The following is a 16,804-nucleotide window of genomic DNA, read 5'->3' as shown; positions in this document are numbered from 1 at the left end:
CAAATGGCTGTGCGTATAACAGCTATGCGGAAACCAGGCGAGCCCATCCGGAAATCACAACTGTTGGTGTCTGCAAACGAACGAGCAAGCTGACTTATGCTAGCCGGTTGTACTGGCGTCGGCATTGCTGGCGTGTTCTGGCCGACGTCGACGTAACACGGCCACTTAGGGACTACGACTTAAGCTGCGTGGCCTGCTGCTGAGACTCGACTTATATGAGGTGTCTATAACCATCGACTAGCTTCAAAAATCCACGGCTAGTTAACTAGGTCTGCCTGCGCTAAGGGGAAGAAGATATACAAGGTCGCAGAAATGGAAACCGAAACCAGTGCCAAACATTGCCAGACTACATTTCGTTCGAATACATGCGCAGAAGGTCCACCTCCGTAACTGTCAATTCATCGCCATGAAAACTTGCCCGCGAATATAGTCATCTCGCCTAAGCAAAATACTTTGCTGGTGCTATTAAGTTTGCAGCGCTTGCTTACGTTTTTAATTCCGGCCTCCGATTGCCGTGTGCTACGCTGAAACGCGTTGTGATGTGCCGAGGAACCACGCTGCGACTGTCTTAGTAACGTGCTTTGGGCCCTTGGTACTGTCATAGTAATATGTGATTTTTGCCTGACCGAGAACACTGACCTTACTTTTGCTATTCTATCTGCAGCACTAACACGTTTTGCTTCAATGAGCTAGGACACTTACGAGGACAACCGCAATTCGATCCACTCATCGATTAGACTAGGTTACGAAGCTAATGGGACCAAAGGGCCTTGATATATTTATTTGCCATTTTAGTTCTAATCCACGACTATACACGGCTTGGTATGGAACCGGATGCGCTGTAAAATTGTGGTTCACTTCCATCTACTTTCAAGAATGCAGCTGGGCATGCCACATGGTTACCCCAATAAAATGGCATTTCCTTCACTACCTTGTATATGAAACAGTCATGCTATTACTTGATACGTTACTTGCAGAAGTTAACATCTGCGATCTTTTCCTAATGCGTATATGTTTCAAGCTTTTAATCTCCTGTAAAGTCTCTAGTTTCAGTGAGCAGTAAACACACTAGCACTGATATTTCTTACAGACATTTATGCAAATTATTGTTTCGACTTTACGAACATCAATCTAGGTCTTTACAAATAGCAGGCTTACCCATTTCGTTTGTAGCAGGATCGTAGAAAGCGTTTACAACTGCTGCTCCGTTAATCCACCTATGTTCGACAGAAACATAAATTAGTTACCGCCTTCGCTTGCATCTATGCAAGCCCAATTGCGCCACTGATTTTTTATACGCTGTACGTACGATAAGATTGTTTAACCTGTCGATTTACTCCTTAAAAACATTTCTGAAGCATGAGGAGAGCTCGCAGTTTCCCGTACATGTTCCTATTGTCGTAGCGATTGAATGTATTTGCGTTATAAAAAAGAGTAGCTAATATGAAAACAATTATCCGAACCCAGGATGGAGTGCTGCAACGAGAAGGCCGGGGGGGGGGGGGGGGGGGAGGGAGAGAATTCCCGAGCAGGAGTTTCACCTTGTATTATCTTTTTAGTGAACGTCTGGTGCGCAAGCTTTGTTTTGTTTATGGGCAATACGTTGCAACACATCTTGCCGTCACATTTAACAACTATGCACATTAGCTCAGTACACGTTTCTTATTATATGTTGCAGATTACCTTAAAGGTAAACTCTTAGTATTCTCAAAAGCGATGCAATTTCTGGTACAGATGCGACCAAAGCAGCCACGAAAATAATTGCTGTTCTTTTTTTTTTTTTTGCTTTGTTTTGCAGCATGAAGTTTCTCCTCTCACTTTTGGATCATTTAATCTCTCGCGCTTTCTCACTGATACTTGCTAAACGTGACACATTTCCAACCTACTCAAAGTCCTTTTTGTAACGCTTGCGCAATTTTTCCAACTTTCGTCTTCCATTGTTGACTGCTATGAAATGCCAGATCTTCAAGAACGTGCTAGTTGGATCCAGCTGGGGTACCTGCAAAATAACGAAGCGTTACAGGCATTGCAGAGAGTGCTTGAACAGATAGATAAATAGAACTATGCGTTAATGGTGTCCGAAATGCTTCGCATATTACCATTGAAGCTAATAAGCAGTCTCGCTAAATAAACGTACCTACGGAAAAAAGTTTATCAGGTTTTGCGCACTACTCCAAAATTTCAATATACCATTGCTGCCTTCCCGCTGCCATCGGCTGAGAGTCTTATTTGAAGCAACTCTTAAGATTTGGTTGTATGCATACATGCACATCGCGACTATTTTCAAAGTATACTCACATATTCATAGAGCTTTTCAAGGTACTTCATGTCCAGTCCCCACTTCGGATATGCAATTTTAGAATCCATCTTTTCCAACTGAAAGCAAGCACAAAGAGCATAATCTTTTAATACATGTTCTCGTGTTGCCCGGCGCGGACGCCTCACTCACTCGTTCGTGTCTTGCTCTCCGGTGTGTCTATCACTGTTTTAAAGAGGCCGTGATCCACCCCTCAGGATTGGTGAAATAACATAGTCCGCGGCTACCATACGCTGCTGTGAACGTCTCAGTCAAGTTTTGCTGTCCTACGTGGTGCGTGGAGCTCGCAAGCGGATCGCGAAGTCACCTCTCTCTCAAATGCTCTCTATTTAACAGAAGGCCTTCTCCTCACTCTCTTCTAGACGCTTTATTTCGTCATTCCCTTAGACGGCTGCTATTGGCCGACAGCAGACGTCAAGTTGCGGCCGGCTACATGGCGTAGATACCGCGGACGCCGCGGGGTGTCGCCACGAGTCCGCTGGCTAAGCGCGTTGCGGCTCGTTGAGTACAACCGCGTTTGGCTTGTGTTTAGCGCGTCGTGGGCACCGAAACAGGAAGTCGTGGCGCCTCCAAAATCAAATTTCAACTGCGCGCCACGGTGACATATAAAAGGCGGAGCGTTGTAGGCCCGCCCAAGTGCTCCATAGCCTTCACAGTACAAGGCGTTGAAGAAGAAACGGGAGCACAGCGGAGGCCGTGTTTGATTGCCAATAACTCCGCTTTTGCTGAACGTATTAAAGTACTTTCTCCACTTCGATAAAAGGTGGTTAAGGGCCCCTTTAAATGCGAATCATTTGTTAGCGAACATTTGCCACTTCGACAATATCTACCTATAGCTAGCCGCCTACGTCTTGCTGCTCTCATAGTCGTTTCGGTAAATTGACACGTACCAAAAATGGGAAAGTATGACGAGAGTGCATGACGAGCATAAATGATTGGTCATGACATGAATATCATGATATGTGATTCATGTATGTCACCAAACAGCCGCCTAGGTCTTGGCGCTCTCATGGCCATCTCGTTAACATGGTAGGCTCCCCTAACACTGCTTCGCATAACATCGATTCCCACAAGGTGTGCGTTCTGCCGATTATTTCTTTATATTCGCCCTTATTTTCCTCCTCCGTTTCTTCACTCATTAAGTCCGGCCGTCCCAACTTTTTAGCATTATTCTATGGCATGCATTATTCTATAGCATCATTAACTATTCTACTACTTTCTATTGACCTATACCTTTCTTCTACACTCGGGCATTGTGCCCCTTTTTGTAGCACTTGCGAAGAAATTTTTTTCCCAGTGTCATCATTCGGTCTTGCATAAACAAGAAAATGCGGAGGAAGCTAGGTGACATTTTAGTATAATGGCGGAATATGTCAATGGTGCTAGTCAATGAGGATAAAATGCAGAAAGTAAGCAGGACGGGCTCGAGACAGAGCCCCTCCTACCGCAGCGGTGCTATTTCTCGTTTGCCACTTCCGGTGCACATATAGCGTATATGCATAGCTAACGGAATGCCCAATTTTCGAAGACGCCATGCCGCATGTCACATAAAAACAGAAAGAAAGAAAGAAAGAAAGAGAGAGAGAAAGAAAGAGAGAGAGAAAGAGAGAAAGAGAGAGAGAGAAGGAGAGAGAGAAATAGAGAGAAAGAGAGAGAGAAAGAGAGAAAGAAAGAAAAACTTGAAACATCTTCAAAACTTGTCGTCTGAGAGCACGACCCGTAGTTTTAATACACAGATATCGAAAGCATAGTGAAGTACAAATTGGCAACGATATATTTCAGAAGCAAATAATAAGAGCGAGAAAGGGTCACGAGCCGGAACTCATCACAGCCGCGTATGAAGCACACGCTGGCTCATGTAATGCGTTTCTTTATTTGACACTACGTCAGAAAGGATGTGGATGCATTTGTTGATATAAATTATCACGCCAATAAATTTACAAAAAAAAATAGCCACATGTTTCTTTCGAACCGGAAATCATAGCTGTCGCACACGCATCGCCGTCCTTTCTTCTGCAGTTTTACGGTGCCTACAGTCCATAAAGTATGCTGGGAAGTCGATATACCTATGGCGTTGCATTTTCTGTAAAATATTCTCCGTAGGGGTTCATTGATTCAGTGGCGAAAAATTAATAACTTTGGCAACTGGTGCATTCTCTTAATAGCAGTAGACCGCACAATCTATGAATGGGCTACTTCGGCAAGTACTAAGCCAATGTTGTGCTGCTTTGTCCAAATGCGCTTATAGCTTGCTAATAAATGCCTGCTAGCAATCTTTTACTTGTGCCTCCTTACGAGAAGTTCACAAAAACTAATCATACTAGTGATGAATCAAGGACATAAAATGCCCTACGCGTGACGAATCTGTAACCGTGCTCGTAGTCTTTTCTTTTTTCTTTTCCTATTCGGTTATAGATCACAGATTTACCATCATTGCCTATCACTACACCATCGCTGTATCGAAACTTCCGAAAGGGTGTTGAGTTTTCCACTATTGTGTTCTTCTTTACATCCTGTGCTGAAGTTCTTAAAACACAACGAGACTCTTGATACAAGGTGCTTTGAAGTTTGCGCACTCGAAAGATTCTCCTCCAGAGATCAATATGTTCTTTAATAAGTAATAAAGCTAGCGAAATTACATTCGTATGATGGTATTATCGCTAAATTATCGAAGTGTGCGATACTTAGGCGCCTTTCTGAAAAACAAATTTTGTTGAATCATGCTTCGGACATACCGGTTAGTGAACAGTATATTGTCCCATACCCGAGATGCATATAAACAATAAACGGTGCGAAAATTGCACGCGTGTGTGACAGAATGGGATAAAAAAATGACAATGTTCTTATTGGGCCCTAAGAACAGTCTCAATTCTTTTTTGCGCATTCTAAAAAGACGAAAGTCAAAAGCCGTAAGTCCACGGTGTGTTCAACCGGGCGGAGCGGGACAGGTTCTATAGTCGTGCAGGAAGAAACACGGCGCGTAAAGAAAGCAAAGAAGTGTGGTTTTTACGAAGCAGTAGGCTTTCTACGCACGTATGAACATGCGCGAGCACAGTAGAAAGGCGATAAATGGGCATTCTGCGACCTATGCACGTGAACAAGTGGGGGGAACGTCGCCCATGCGAAAACTACAATTGTTCAAACGTGGGGCATTGATCTTGCGACTCTGTGACTCGGCTTAGATATACGTGCTTAACGTTTCATACCACCATCGCAAAGAGTGACGTGTTTTCGCCACTGGGCAATTTAAGAATTGCCAGTGACACCTAATGAAACGGGCAACCATTTGCAAAACAGTCGCATAAGCACAGAAACCAACGGCAACAAACGTTCAAAACTCACAAACTTCCTTAACATAGTGCTAACATGGAGAGGCCTTAGTGTGTAAAGTTTCACTTTCCAAACTCGAGTGGGCGCGTCGCTGAAAATTTGGTGGTTTCGCGCAAACGGCAAAGCATTGACATCGATAGCAAGGGCTAGCGTGGGGCTTGGACTCATCGGACATTGTTCTTAACAAGCCGCGGGTGCGACAGTTTGGCACCACGCCGCACGCAAGGCAACACCTGAAAATGTAAAACTTCTCCTAATCTGTTACTTTTCTTCAATTTCAAATCCGTCATTAGGGATCCCTGATGGGCTAAAATAGCCCGCACCCCGCCCATGCGGGCACGGCCCGAACCATTGCACCAGTCTTCTCGCAAAGCTGGCCTGACAAGCAGCGTCGCCAATGTCTTTGCAGGCGTCGCAACTATACGGTGCACAATGTGAGACAGACGGTAAACTGGAAGCGTTAAGGTATTAAGTAAAGTTTGCTTGACGTTTGCTGCCTCGTCCGCTTAGAGTAGTGAATACACTAAGCAGCTAAAGCACTTCGATTCGTCTTTGCTGCAGGCAAACGCAACACTTGAAGATTCCACTGACAGCCATCGATCTGGTCTTGTTGTTGTTCGTTCGTGAAATGGCGCGGCCCACTCTGGGGGTTCGGCCATGAATTAGGCTGCGAAAGTCGAAAGCCGTAACGGGCTTAACTCGGTCATTATGCATTTCTTTTGCGAAGACAAGGTAAAACGAAATAGGTATCTTGTGAATGTGAATTAAAATGTCTACCGTTACAGATATGAATGCTTACCTTGCGCAGAGCTTTTTGCCTTGTTACGTCGTCCATCCATTTGCTGTGCTCGAGCGTCGCTCGGAAAATCTCCTTAAGTCTAAAGACGAGGTCTTCAACCTGAAAGCAAGGCAATTTTCAGTTAAAGCCCCGCACAATACCCATGCAGACAAATGAGAAGTTTATTGTATGACTTAGGCGGCGATCAAGAGCATACAAACGAGGCAGGACTGGAACCAACGTTTCTAAATTTGGGACTTGTAGAAAAGTGGGTTCCAGGTTCACTCGTTGGGCCAGTGATGATGCGACAATAAATTTACCTTCATGTGCCAAAAATAAAACTTGATGTGTGAAATCAAATTTTCGACATAAGTAACATCTTCACTCGTCAAAAGACCTTTTTTTACCTCCATTTACAAGATGAAGCTGTCAGTTAATGAAATGAAGAGACTATGATAAATTATAAGAAATATTAAATTTACTGTTTCTTACATGAACAAAAACGTTGGTCAGTACTTGCATAGAACATTGACGTTCAAAAAATATTGGCGAACACTATATCCACTATGATGTTATACTTCTATGTAATGACTGCTTTTGCATGACTGATATTCCAGAACATGCAGACGCAGCACTTCGAAGCAAGAAATGCAGCCTCGCTTGATCATAAAGATTGGTGTTGTTGCACTCACATTTAGCAGCGTCCCTACACTCTTAAACAAATGTACACTCTTTGAGTCGTACCTTGCCACACAACAATAATCATAATCTCTGTTGCTTGCGTTTTCTTTCTTGAAAACGCTGCGCTTGCTAGTTTCCTGTCGAGAATGCACTGTCGTGTTGATAACGCACGTTCGTGACTTGGTAGTACCGGGCTCGCAGCGTTAAAGGAAGTGCGGACAAGACAGATGACAATTTTTGTTGTGTGGCAAGATAGGACCCAAAGGGTGTCATTTTGCTTAAGAGTATATCTTGTCAAAAATTATTGTGAGTTCTTACTAGAGAATGTTATGTTGCCTCATTTCACTAATGCAGTTTATAAATAAGGTAACTATTCCGTCATCTTCCTTTGTAACACGTAGTATAAGTTGCGCTCGTATGCTTAGTGTTCGTATAATTACTACTTACTGTACACTTATTGAATATATTACTTAGCTAACATTTCTGGCTATAAACTTTGAATCTTGACTTGTGTGTTACTGCTGTTGCTGCGGCGCCCGGCGGGGTAAGGTCTCTGTGAGGTAGCTAACCACCTCTATTTGTGGGTGATACCTGTGTATCATACCTGTGGGCGATACTCGTAAGTGACCCCTGTGCATTGCCTAATAAATAAAACGAAACGAAAAAGCGTCCCTGAGTTACCACCAATTTTCCTTGTTTTGCATCATTACCATTGTCTCTTATTCTGTGCTATTTTTATCGCTGCAGTGTGAGCTCCTGGAAGCGATATGATTTAGTGCAAATTCAAATGGAATAAATAATTCCTTGGGTATACGGGCAGAGCGGATATCTGGATAATTACGTTCATTCGCGGCAGCATTTTATCACATCCTGAACATTTTGTTCATGTATGTGCGCCATCGTTGGCAGGTGTGTACGGTAATGAGTGTCTCATATCGGCCTCCAGATTTTCAAGACTTTCAACATCCTTTGGACTAACTATAGTTCAGCAGCACAGAAACTTCTCCAATATTGGCCTAACATTTTGTGCTGTAGCGCGAACAAGACGGTACAATATGAAGATAAAGGTGAAGAAAGAACAGATGTGCTTTTCCTTGAGCTATGTTTTGCAGCAACAACAAAAACAACATCATGTTCCGTGGCTTTTCAGCGTTTGACGTAATAGTTCTGCGGAAACCCGCAAGGTGGAGAGAACTGATCAATTAAGGGAAAGTGAGACATCCACACAATCGTAGCAATTGCTACAAAGAATTGCTAAAATTGCTACAAAGGCTTTGCAACGCATCGCACATAATGTAGCTCGAAGCACCTCCTCTAAAGTTATCATTTCCTCCGGCCACTAGATGTTCGTTCCAGTCGGTTCTAGCCGCTTACATCTCTTCCCATTGCATTGCGACCATATCTTATTCTCCACTCTCGAAATTGACTTCTATCCTCTGTGACATTGATCCTTCGCTCAGAAGATACCAGCTCACTAGAGATAATCCTTGCCGTTCTTGTTTACACATTGGATTATCTGAACGTATATAACATGCTTCCGACATGCGTACCGGGAAAACCACCGAGAGGCGCAAATGTGCCGCAGTTGATGAGAGTGACACATTATCGAAGGTATGCATCCTTCAAAATCACATCGGTCATCATCATCATTCGATGTGATCTGACTGAAAGTCGTATGTCTACCAGTTTGCTTGCCCTTGGGGATCTTTGACAAATCTTTGACAGGTCATCAACTACACTTGTTTAGACTGACCGAATTGTTGCCATTCTGCAAATTTTTATATGCCAAAATTCCAGTGTATTCTTTGGTACTGCATTTTGCTATTCACTCTTTTCGTACGCATTTCTCCATTCTGCTATTTAAATAAGGCAGCCATATCTGTAATTAGTATAGGCTGCAGAACATCACTGCATAATCAATTTAGCTCATTCCTATCTATATTAGTTTTATCCTCTATTCATAGTGCTTCTGTTTATACTACTAGTACTAACGTCGTGCGGCGTCACTTCGCATCCCCTAAAGCTTGCTTGGTAGCTTTGTTTCAAGCCTACCCGCCAACATCCGTGTTGCTCTCTGTGCTTAGCACTAGCTGCATGAATACCATGTTTATCTAAGTTTTGATTTCTGGTCTTGTAAGCACGCAGTTTGTTATGGTTCATATTTCATTCGCATTTTTTTACTCACCTCACTCTTCGCTTCAGGGCTGAACTTTTCTTTTACGTATAGATAGCCAGTAATCTCCATCATTGCACTGTTGATCAAAACAGTGCATTCTTGCCACCTAGGAGGCATCTCCAGAACGCCTGATGTAGCTTTCTTTACTTCGAATAGGGCGTCCCGGATCTTCCTTGAAGCATGGGGAGCCCACATTAGCATGGTACGGAGACCTATGTAGTTGTACAGCAGTTCTCTGAAAACAAATTGTTACGCATACTTCAGTGTCAATATCACTACTAGCTTGTCTTAAATTGTTAATACACTGAACGAATTAAAATTGGGACATTTATATTTAAAATACATATAACATAACTTCAACTGTCATGCCGTATGACCACATTTAAGTTGTCGATATAAACTGCTTAGCTAGTCACCTGAATTCAGCTCCGTGTATGTAAACTTCTGCGCTAATTTCAACCATTCTTTTTGCTATACACTCGAGGCACCAATGTAACGAAGTGGTTGAGACCTCCAATACCTATCGTTAAACAGGTGAGTTCGTTGTAAAGGTAGTACGCCGCACCGCTTACGATAGAACAAGGACACAATTTTCTTCTCATAATACAGATCATTTCGTCTTCGAGGCATTCATCGTGTACACACTCGACTGTGTAACCTTATGGTCCATTTTACAGCCCCACTGTTAGCTTCTGGTTGATTGAGATCTTTCGCGGCGTCCTTACCCAAAAACCGGCAGCTGAAAGAAAGGTGTGTGTTTGAGTTTCCCCTTAACAGAATGACATTTTCTCATGTATTCGAATTACAAGCAGATGCTATCGTGTCTCTAGGTTGTGGGTAAGTCATCCTTTACGTATTTTTTTAGACGTTTTACTTTGGAAAATTCAATTAGTTCAATAAGGCGCTTGCACCAGGCGGAGGGCCAAGAAGAAGGAGGACGAATCAGGATGGACATCAAAGGGCTCGCCGAGAAAAGGCTTTGCTTTCAATTTGCGCGTAACGGAGTTATGTTTTCTGGCATATTCGTATTCCAATAAGAAAATATTGTTACGTAGGAAGACGCAGACGAAAATTATGTCGGTAGCTTGGCTATAAGTGTTGCCGAACGTCTGTAGCAGTAGCAGCTTCGCTGTACATCCATTTTCACAGGGTGGAACGGACGTGGGCGTTTTTTAACTCACAACGTCAATGCGACAGAGGTACTGTAGTTGGGCAAGAATTTCTTTTCGCCCTAACTACCCATTTACAGCAATCATTAGCACACTTTTCATCGAACTGTTGAAGCAGCTCTTCTCTAGCGTTGAGGTGTTCTCGTTTATCTTGTGCTCAACACAGAATATAGTAAAGCTGCGGTGCAACATTGCGTTTTGAAGCTATAGGTAATAACTCAGTTTTACTAAAGCAGCAGTACCGCAATATAAAATAATGATAAAATAACGAGAGCCTCCTGGTGGCACCACCTTAAAACTTTCAAAGTACCTCCTCTCAACGTTATGGACTGTAGTAGCAGTTGTATTATATTGGTAACACGTTTTTAAAATATAACTTCCCCCTGAAGCTCAATCACACTGAGCTTATTTCTTCACCGTTTCCTTTATAGAATTCATCCATCTATCCTGAAAATCTCAGTAGCTCTTAATTTTTATTCTCGGAGATCGACTTTCACTGCACTAATCTCCACAAATATGGCATACGTTACTTAAAATATAAGTGTTTTATGTGTCTCAAATAGCGTATATATTATTTGGGCCTTTTTATAACCTGAATAATGAATATAAATTCAGTTGATTTTAATTATTATTTAAAAACGCTACACAATACAAATCGCAGTAGTTTGTTTTGTTCTTACGGATTTGTAGTCTCCAGAAACTTGACCAATTTCTTGTAGTAATCCAGAGCGTAGATTTCTACCGTCTCGTCTTCACTGAGCATTATGTCGGCCTTGGAGAATTCCCAGTTGAGAAGATCTAGAAGGGGAAACTGATGAAAAATAATGTACCACCAACAGCTTCCCAAAAGATAAACGAGTGCCTCTTCCTCTCCAGAATCACCTTCTCTCTCTCAGTAGATAAGACGATAACAGACTATACGTCTTTTGGCGCGAGTTTTGCGAGTTGTACAAATGCGACCTCTTAATATCAGTTGAAAACGAAGCGCAGAGACGGGGTGGAGGGATGTTAAGAATGTCTTCACTTTAATGATGATAATAAAAATAAAGGCACCACACTGCGCATTGTATAAATACTGTAGAATACATAAGTGCCCGAAACATTTAGCACCGTGCCTTCTGCCCACTATTAGCGCCCTTCTTGAAACAAGCGTCTTTAACGTTGGACGATGATGTAGGCTGCCAATTTGTGATTATAGCACGTGCTGCATTATCTTAACGTATCGTGTATCATTCTTTGTGCACAGGAAATTATATAGCAGTTCTTTAAGTTAGCTAATAATTGCAGTGAACAAGAACAAGTGTCCAACGCGGCAAATGCTATGCAGTGCATGCACAAGAAATTCCAATGGACAGGGTTTCATGCCGTAAGTTAAACGGTTTAGTTTTCGCATTGCCTGTTGTCGTGAAGCTTTCAGAGAACAAAATACTTACTGTCGAGAAATTTTGTTGCAGTACTGTGATCGTGGTCCTGTGATACAGGGAGAAGAAATCTCTTCTTTTTTCAGGCGGCGCAGTCAGCTGCGAATTAAGTGTTTCGAAATTTATTGACTTTGTGCGGGGACAGTGAGTTATGTGCAGTAAATCATGCTAATACAATAAGCGTCTTATCGCTACTAATTACAGCATTTTGTTCGCCATACGCTATACTACCTTATTTTTATTCAAAAGCTCTTGAAGAGCATCTGGTGCTGATAGCGCAATGTTGGTTCTTCTGTTAGTTTTCTCCAAAAATGCATCTTTACAAGTGCCGTGGATCACTATGTCAAATTGCCTAATTCGCATATATATGAACGGCTCAGGTAGACGCGTAGATTGGAGATGGAAATGCATGAGCGATTAACTCCTAGTGATAAAGAAATTCTCAGGCTAGGGAAATTTTCTTGACATCAACTCCAAACAAATGTAGCACGTGGTATATATATATATATATATATATATATAGGCGAGAACACACTGGTGCCCCTCGTACAGCCACATTTCCTTGTCCCTGTCGTCGTTCTCCGCAGCCCCCAATAATAACCCGCCGCGAGACATGGAGCCCGAGACCGCACTATGGCAATAAACGACGCTACCGCTATGAGAACGCTGGAATCTGTCGAACCGATCTCTCACTCTTCATTATAATCAGTGCATAAAAGTTGTTCTCGCCATTGTGGGGTTGTGTTTGTTGATTGCAGCAATTGGATCGAGGGCCGCTTCATAAGCATTTTACCCACGTTGTGCTCTGGCTTTTGGTCCAAGAACGTTCTTAACGCGTAGAGTGCCACCTCTGAACCCGTTCTTTCATTAAAATACCGAGCCCTCCGCCGCGCTAACACTGAGTGTTGTCGATGTGTTCCAAGGTTTGTAGATTTTCCTGCTTGTTCGCGCAGGATTACACCGAGCCACATTTGATGGCAGTAAAGTATGCGTGTATGATAAATAGGTCTGTATGTATTCTTTACCACTCTATTATCGAGGCAGCGCGAAGCTATGCGGAATTTGGTTGGGGGAGAGCTTTTTCCTTATGAGTCCACCAAATCTTTAAGACGAAAAACTGTATTGCTCGCGCGTACGGCAGACGTCGCATTGCTTCCTAAATCGCCAGTGCAATGTAGTACATACAGGGTGGCCTTCGCAGCCTAAATTTTTAAAAAATAATTAAAAATTAAACATAGAGAACGAAGGTAATGTTGTTTGCCATTGTTTGGAGATACTGAGATTATAATTTGCATTTTGTCTAATCACATAATTTGTAATAATTATTGAAGCTCCGAAATATTTTAATTAGATGGAAATTGCCAATGAGAAAATGGTAGAGCAGCATGAGAAACTTTCGGTACAGTTTTCTGCTGTTCAATACGCGCTACATAAAAGTCATTTTTTCACAGATTAGAGAAGCCCACGAATACACGCAAGGTTCTTCGAGCAGCCAGCCGGTCGCGCGGTAATTTCTCGGGTATTGGTGGGCTTCACTCATGCTTGGAAAAACACTTTTATGCATCACGTATTCAGCAACGGAAAGCTGTATCGGGGAGATTTTCATGTACTAAATACGTTCTCATTAGTCATTTTTATTAAAGATCACAATGCCGCTCAGCCGCTACACACCTGAGACTGATTCGTTACACCCCTAAAGATCCATTCGCCATTTGCCAATACTAAATTGCAATTATGAAAAAAATCATGGCGTCCTCTTACTCTCGCCAATCTTCCTTCAAAGGCTATGAGCTCGTCGGCAATTTTTCCTTTTTCCGACGCACTGATGCTAAACATCATGAATTCCAGAGCAGTCATAATGAGGCGTTTGTAGGCCTTCAAGATTGGTTTGTTCTCCGTTTTGTTTGGCTGCGTGAGCTGATTGCGTCCCACAACTGGAAACTCCATCTGATCAATCTGAAAGGGAAGAATAGGAAGGGTCACGTATTGTAGGTAGCGATGAAGCAACGTTCTCTATTAGTATTAGTTTGTGCAATCTTAAACCTGAAGATGATTTGTGTTTTCAAAAACCCATGTGGTTCAATTGCAGGCGCAGCGTACGCAGGCGAGGCTTTCCCTAAAAGCAAAATTATTAACCAAGGAGTGCCTCAGGGCTCGATTTTAAGTCCACCATTATTTTGCATTGAAATGAATGATTTACCTGACTGTCCTAATTATAGACTATGTATATTATACGCAGACGACACGACTGTTGCCCTCTCGGATAAGTCATTACTTTCGCTAACTTTGAAACCAAACAGTGATCTGTCAAGAAACACTGATTGGGGTGACGCCAATTTTCTAATTATAAACCCTACGAAAACGCAGTTCATGTTATTTAGGTCATCGCAGAGACATTTGCTTTGCTCTCCGACGATAACTCCGATAACTCCGACGATAATGGGCGTGACATTCGTGCCTGCGCTTGTGTTTCTTTGCTCGGCATCAAATTATATCCCTGCCGTAAGTTTGCTAACCACATTGCACACATCAACCAAAAAAACTGCATTTGGCATTAGAGCTCTATTCAAATCACATGCATTTTTTCCAGACAAACATTATTGTCGTTATACTTTGCTTTCATGCATAGTCATCTCATTTATGGTATCGCTTCTTGGTGTAATACTTATCATTGTCATCTTTCCTCTATTCAGCACATTCAAAATCACGCTATCCGCATAATAACGCGAAGTCAATTTTTTCTCTTACGCCTCTTCACAGCTACGTAGAGACCGCATTCTTCAAGTTACTGATATGTCTAACTTTCCTTTAGCGATATTATTTATCAAATTACTAACTCAACCAGTTTCTTACAATTTCACTAGTTCTGATCTCCTTTTTAATCCTAATAACACAAGGTTTCTAGCACAAGGAAATTTCCTATTGCCTTTATGTCATACTAATTATGGAAAGATGGCTTCCTCTTTTTGTGCGCTTAAACTTTGGAACACTCTAACATATTCCATTAAGTTGTCCTGTACCTTGCACTTTTTCAAATACAAACTCAATAATTATTTGATGTCTGATTAATTTCCTATAAAGGTATTTTGCTAATTAGTAGCTGTGTAATTAGAAATGATTGTGCATCTTTCCTCTTCCTTCTGTTTTTTATGTGTGTCAACACTGAGTTTCTTGGTTACATTTTGCTTATTTCATAATTTTTTTTCTCCACTCTGTATTCCGCTTTATTTTTTTATATAACTTCTAATGCAAGGGTCCCAGTGCAGTCTCCGACTTTGAAACCCTTGTCTGTATACCATTTCTTCCACCCAATTAAAAAAACAAGAAAGCAGCATGTACGTACGTATACAGATGGCATACCTTCCCTCTCGAGAAGCTGGGGCAGATATCACGATGACTGTTGACGTTAATGCTATTGGCACCTAAGCGACACACCCTATTGCCACAGCAGAGACGCCTCATTAAGCTGAAAAGTCACTCCACTGCTTCGAAATGTCATGAATGCCTGAAGCGTGGTTGCAACAGATCACACAAGTGCAGATAGCAGCGCCACTGAAGACAGCTGAGAAACGAAATACACCGGGCGCTTCAAGACGCAACAACCGGGAATCAACTCGCATAAGCCATGCTTTCATTGATAACAAAAGTAAATTAAACTTTGCGGCTCTAAGTGCCACAACCACAATATACGGCTGCTACGGTTGGGATCGAACTCACGACCTCGGGCTCAGCAGCGTAATAGCCACAGGGCCGTAGTGGCGGGTTTCAGATTGATAATAAGTGGTCTGTAGAGCCGGGGGTGGGTACACTTTTACTTTTTTTCAGAAGTTAGTACTAATTGGCTCGTGCACGTAAAATATGTCTTCCTAGGTTTACGTTTGTGGGGAAACTGCACACAACCTAACGCCATTCGCGATATTGGCAGGTAGTTCCGATTTTCACGCATGCAGCTGCGAAACGTACATGGAAGTCATATTCAGGCATGCAGAATGAGTCTGTTTTAAAAAAATAAGAACAAAAATAAAATACACTTTTCGTTTAAATGGTGACGTGCTCTTACGGGTGTTATATGTCTGCATAGTTCGTGAACGTCTGCGTGTTTCCTTGCGGACGTTATTACCGTATTAAGACATTCAAATTACGGGTTTCCTTATTGCGTAGGAATTTCACGTCTCAAATAAAAGCATGGCGAGAGGAACCGCAGGCTCAAGCCCTAAAAGAAAATGAACTGTATTATTACTATACAGCCACATAAATGGTCGCTATGGATATTAGGAGTACATATATCGCCCTTAGGGCGAACATGTTAACCGCCATCAATATTCTCGAAAACTCTTCTGAGCAAAATCGACGTCAAACATTCCTATCGCATCCATCCTTATTATTGCAGCCGAGTCTTTTGTTGTATTGGTTGTTACATTGAACGCGTTGTATTAGTAAAATTATTTACCTGAATCACGTAAGACGTCAGGTTCTTGCTGTCTCTGCCAATATCGTAACGCAGTATTGGGCCAAATCCGGTTTGGAGCAGCAGATCCGAGCAGTTTGTAAAGTTCTTCACGTGACTGATACTTTTCATTGTTATCGGCCAGTCGCCGAGCGCGGAGGAGTTCATTATGTCATACATAACGTCAACCCGGTCGTAGGACTTTGTGACAGCTGGAAATGAACCAACAGAAAATATTAGCGTACTACAATGTCAAGACGGGGGGGCCTTTTGATATAGTGTATGGCTTTTGCATCTAGCGTCTTAGTGGAACACTAATAATGAGAACCACACAATCAGTTTAGGCTGGTCGTGATTGTAATCAGGCATTAATAAACATCGATTGCTCATTGACCTGCTAAGCTTAGTTTAATAGGGGAATCGTCAGATGACAGGACCAGGTAACGCGAAATGCTTCTCCCCACGATTATTACACCATGACGAGA

The 16,804-nt window shown here is 42.3% G+C and overlaps 1 protein-coding gene across 1 annotated transcript in view; it reads right to left on the bottom strand.

Moving 5' to 3' along the window:
* Positions 1-16,804, bottom strand: part of LOC140214196 (neprilysin-1-like) — a 36,673-nt gene that overhangs the window by 12,577 nt on the left and 7,292 nt on the right. The window contains exons 3-11 of the mRNA XM_072285561.1: positions 16,323-16,531; positions 13,634-13,828; positions 11,885-11,971; positions 11,132-11,262; positions 9,292-9,517; positions 6,447-6,545; positions 2,299-2,376; positions 1,887-1,999; positions 1,159-1,217 (exon numbers count right to left, since the gene is read on the bottom strand). Coding sequence (XP_072141662.1) covers positions 1,159-1,217; positions 1,887-1,999; positions 2,299-2,376; positions 6,447-6,545; positions 9,292-9,517; positions 11,132-11,262; positions 11,885-11,971; positions 13,634-13,828; positions 16,323-16,531 — 1,197 coding nt within the window. The remainder of the gene's footprint in view (positions 1-1,158; positions 1,218-1,886; positions 2,000-2,298; positions 2,377-6,446; positions 6,546-9,291; positions 9,518-11,131; positions 11,263-11,884; positions 11,972-13,633; positions 13,829-16,322; positions 16,532-16,804) is intronic.

This window comes from Dermacentor andersoni, chromosome 11 (genome assembly GCF_023375885.2).
Source record: "Dermacentor andersoni chromosome 11, qqDerAnde1_hic_scaffold, whole genome shotgun sequence".
Classification (NCBI taxonomy): domain Eukaryota; kingdom Metazoa; phylum Arthropoda; class Arachnida; order Ixodida; family Ixodidae; genus Dermacentor; species Dermacentor andersoni.
Note: the sequence above shows the minus strand (reverse complement) of the source record. Positions and strands in the feature narration are given on the sequence as shown.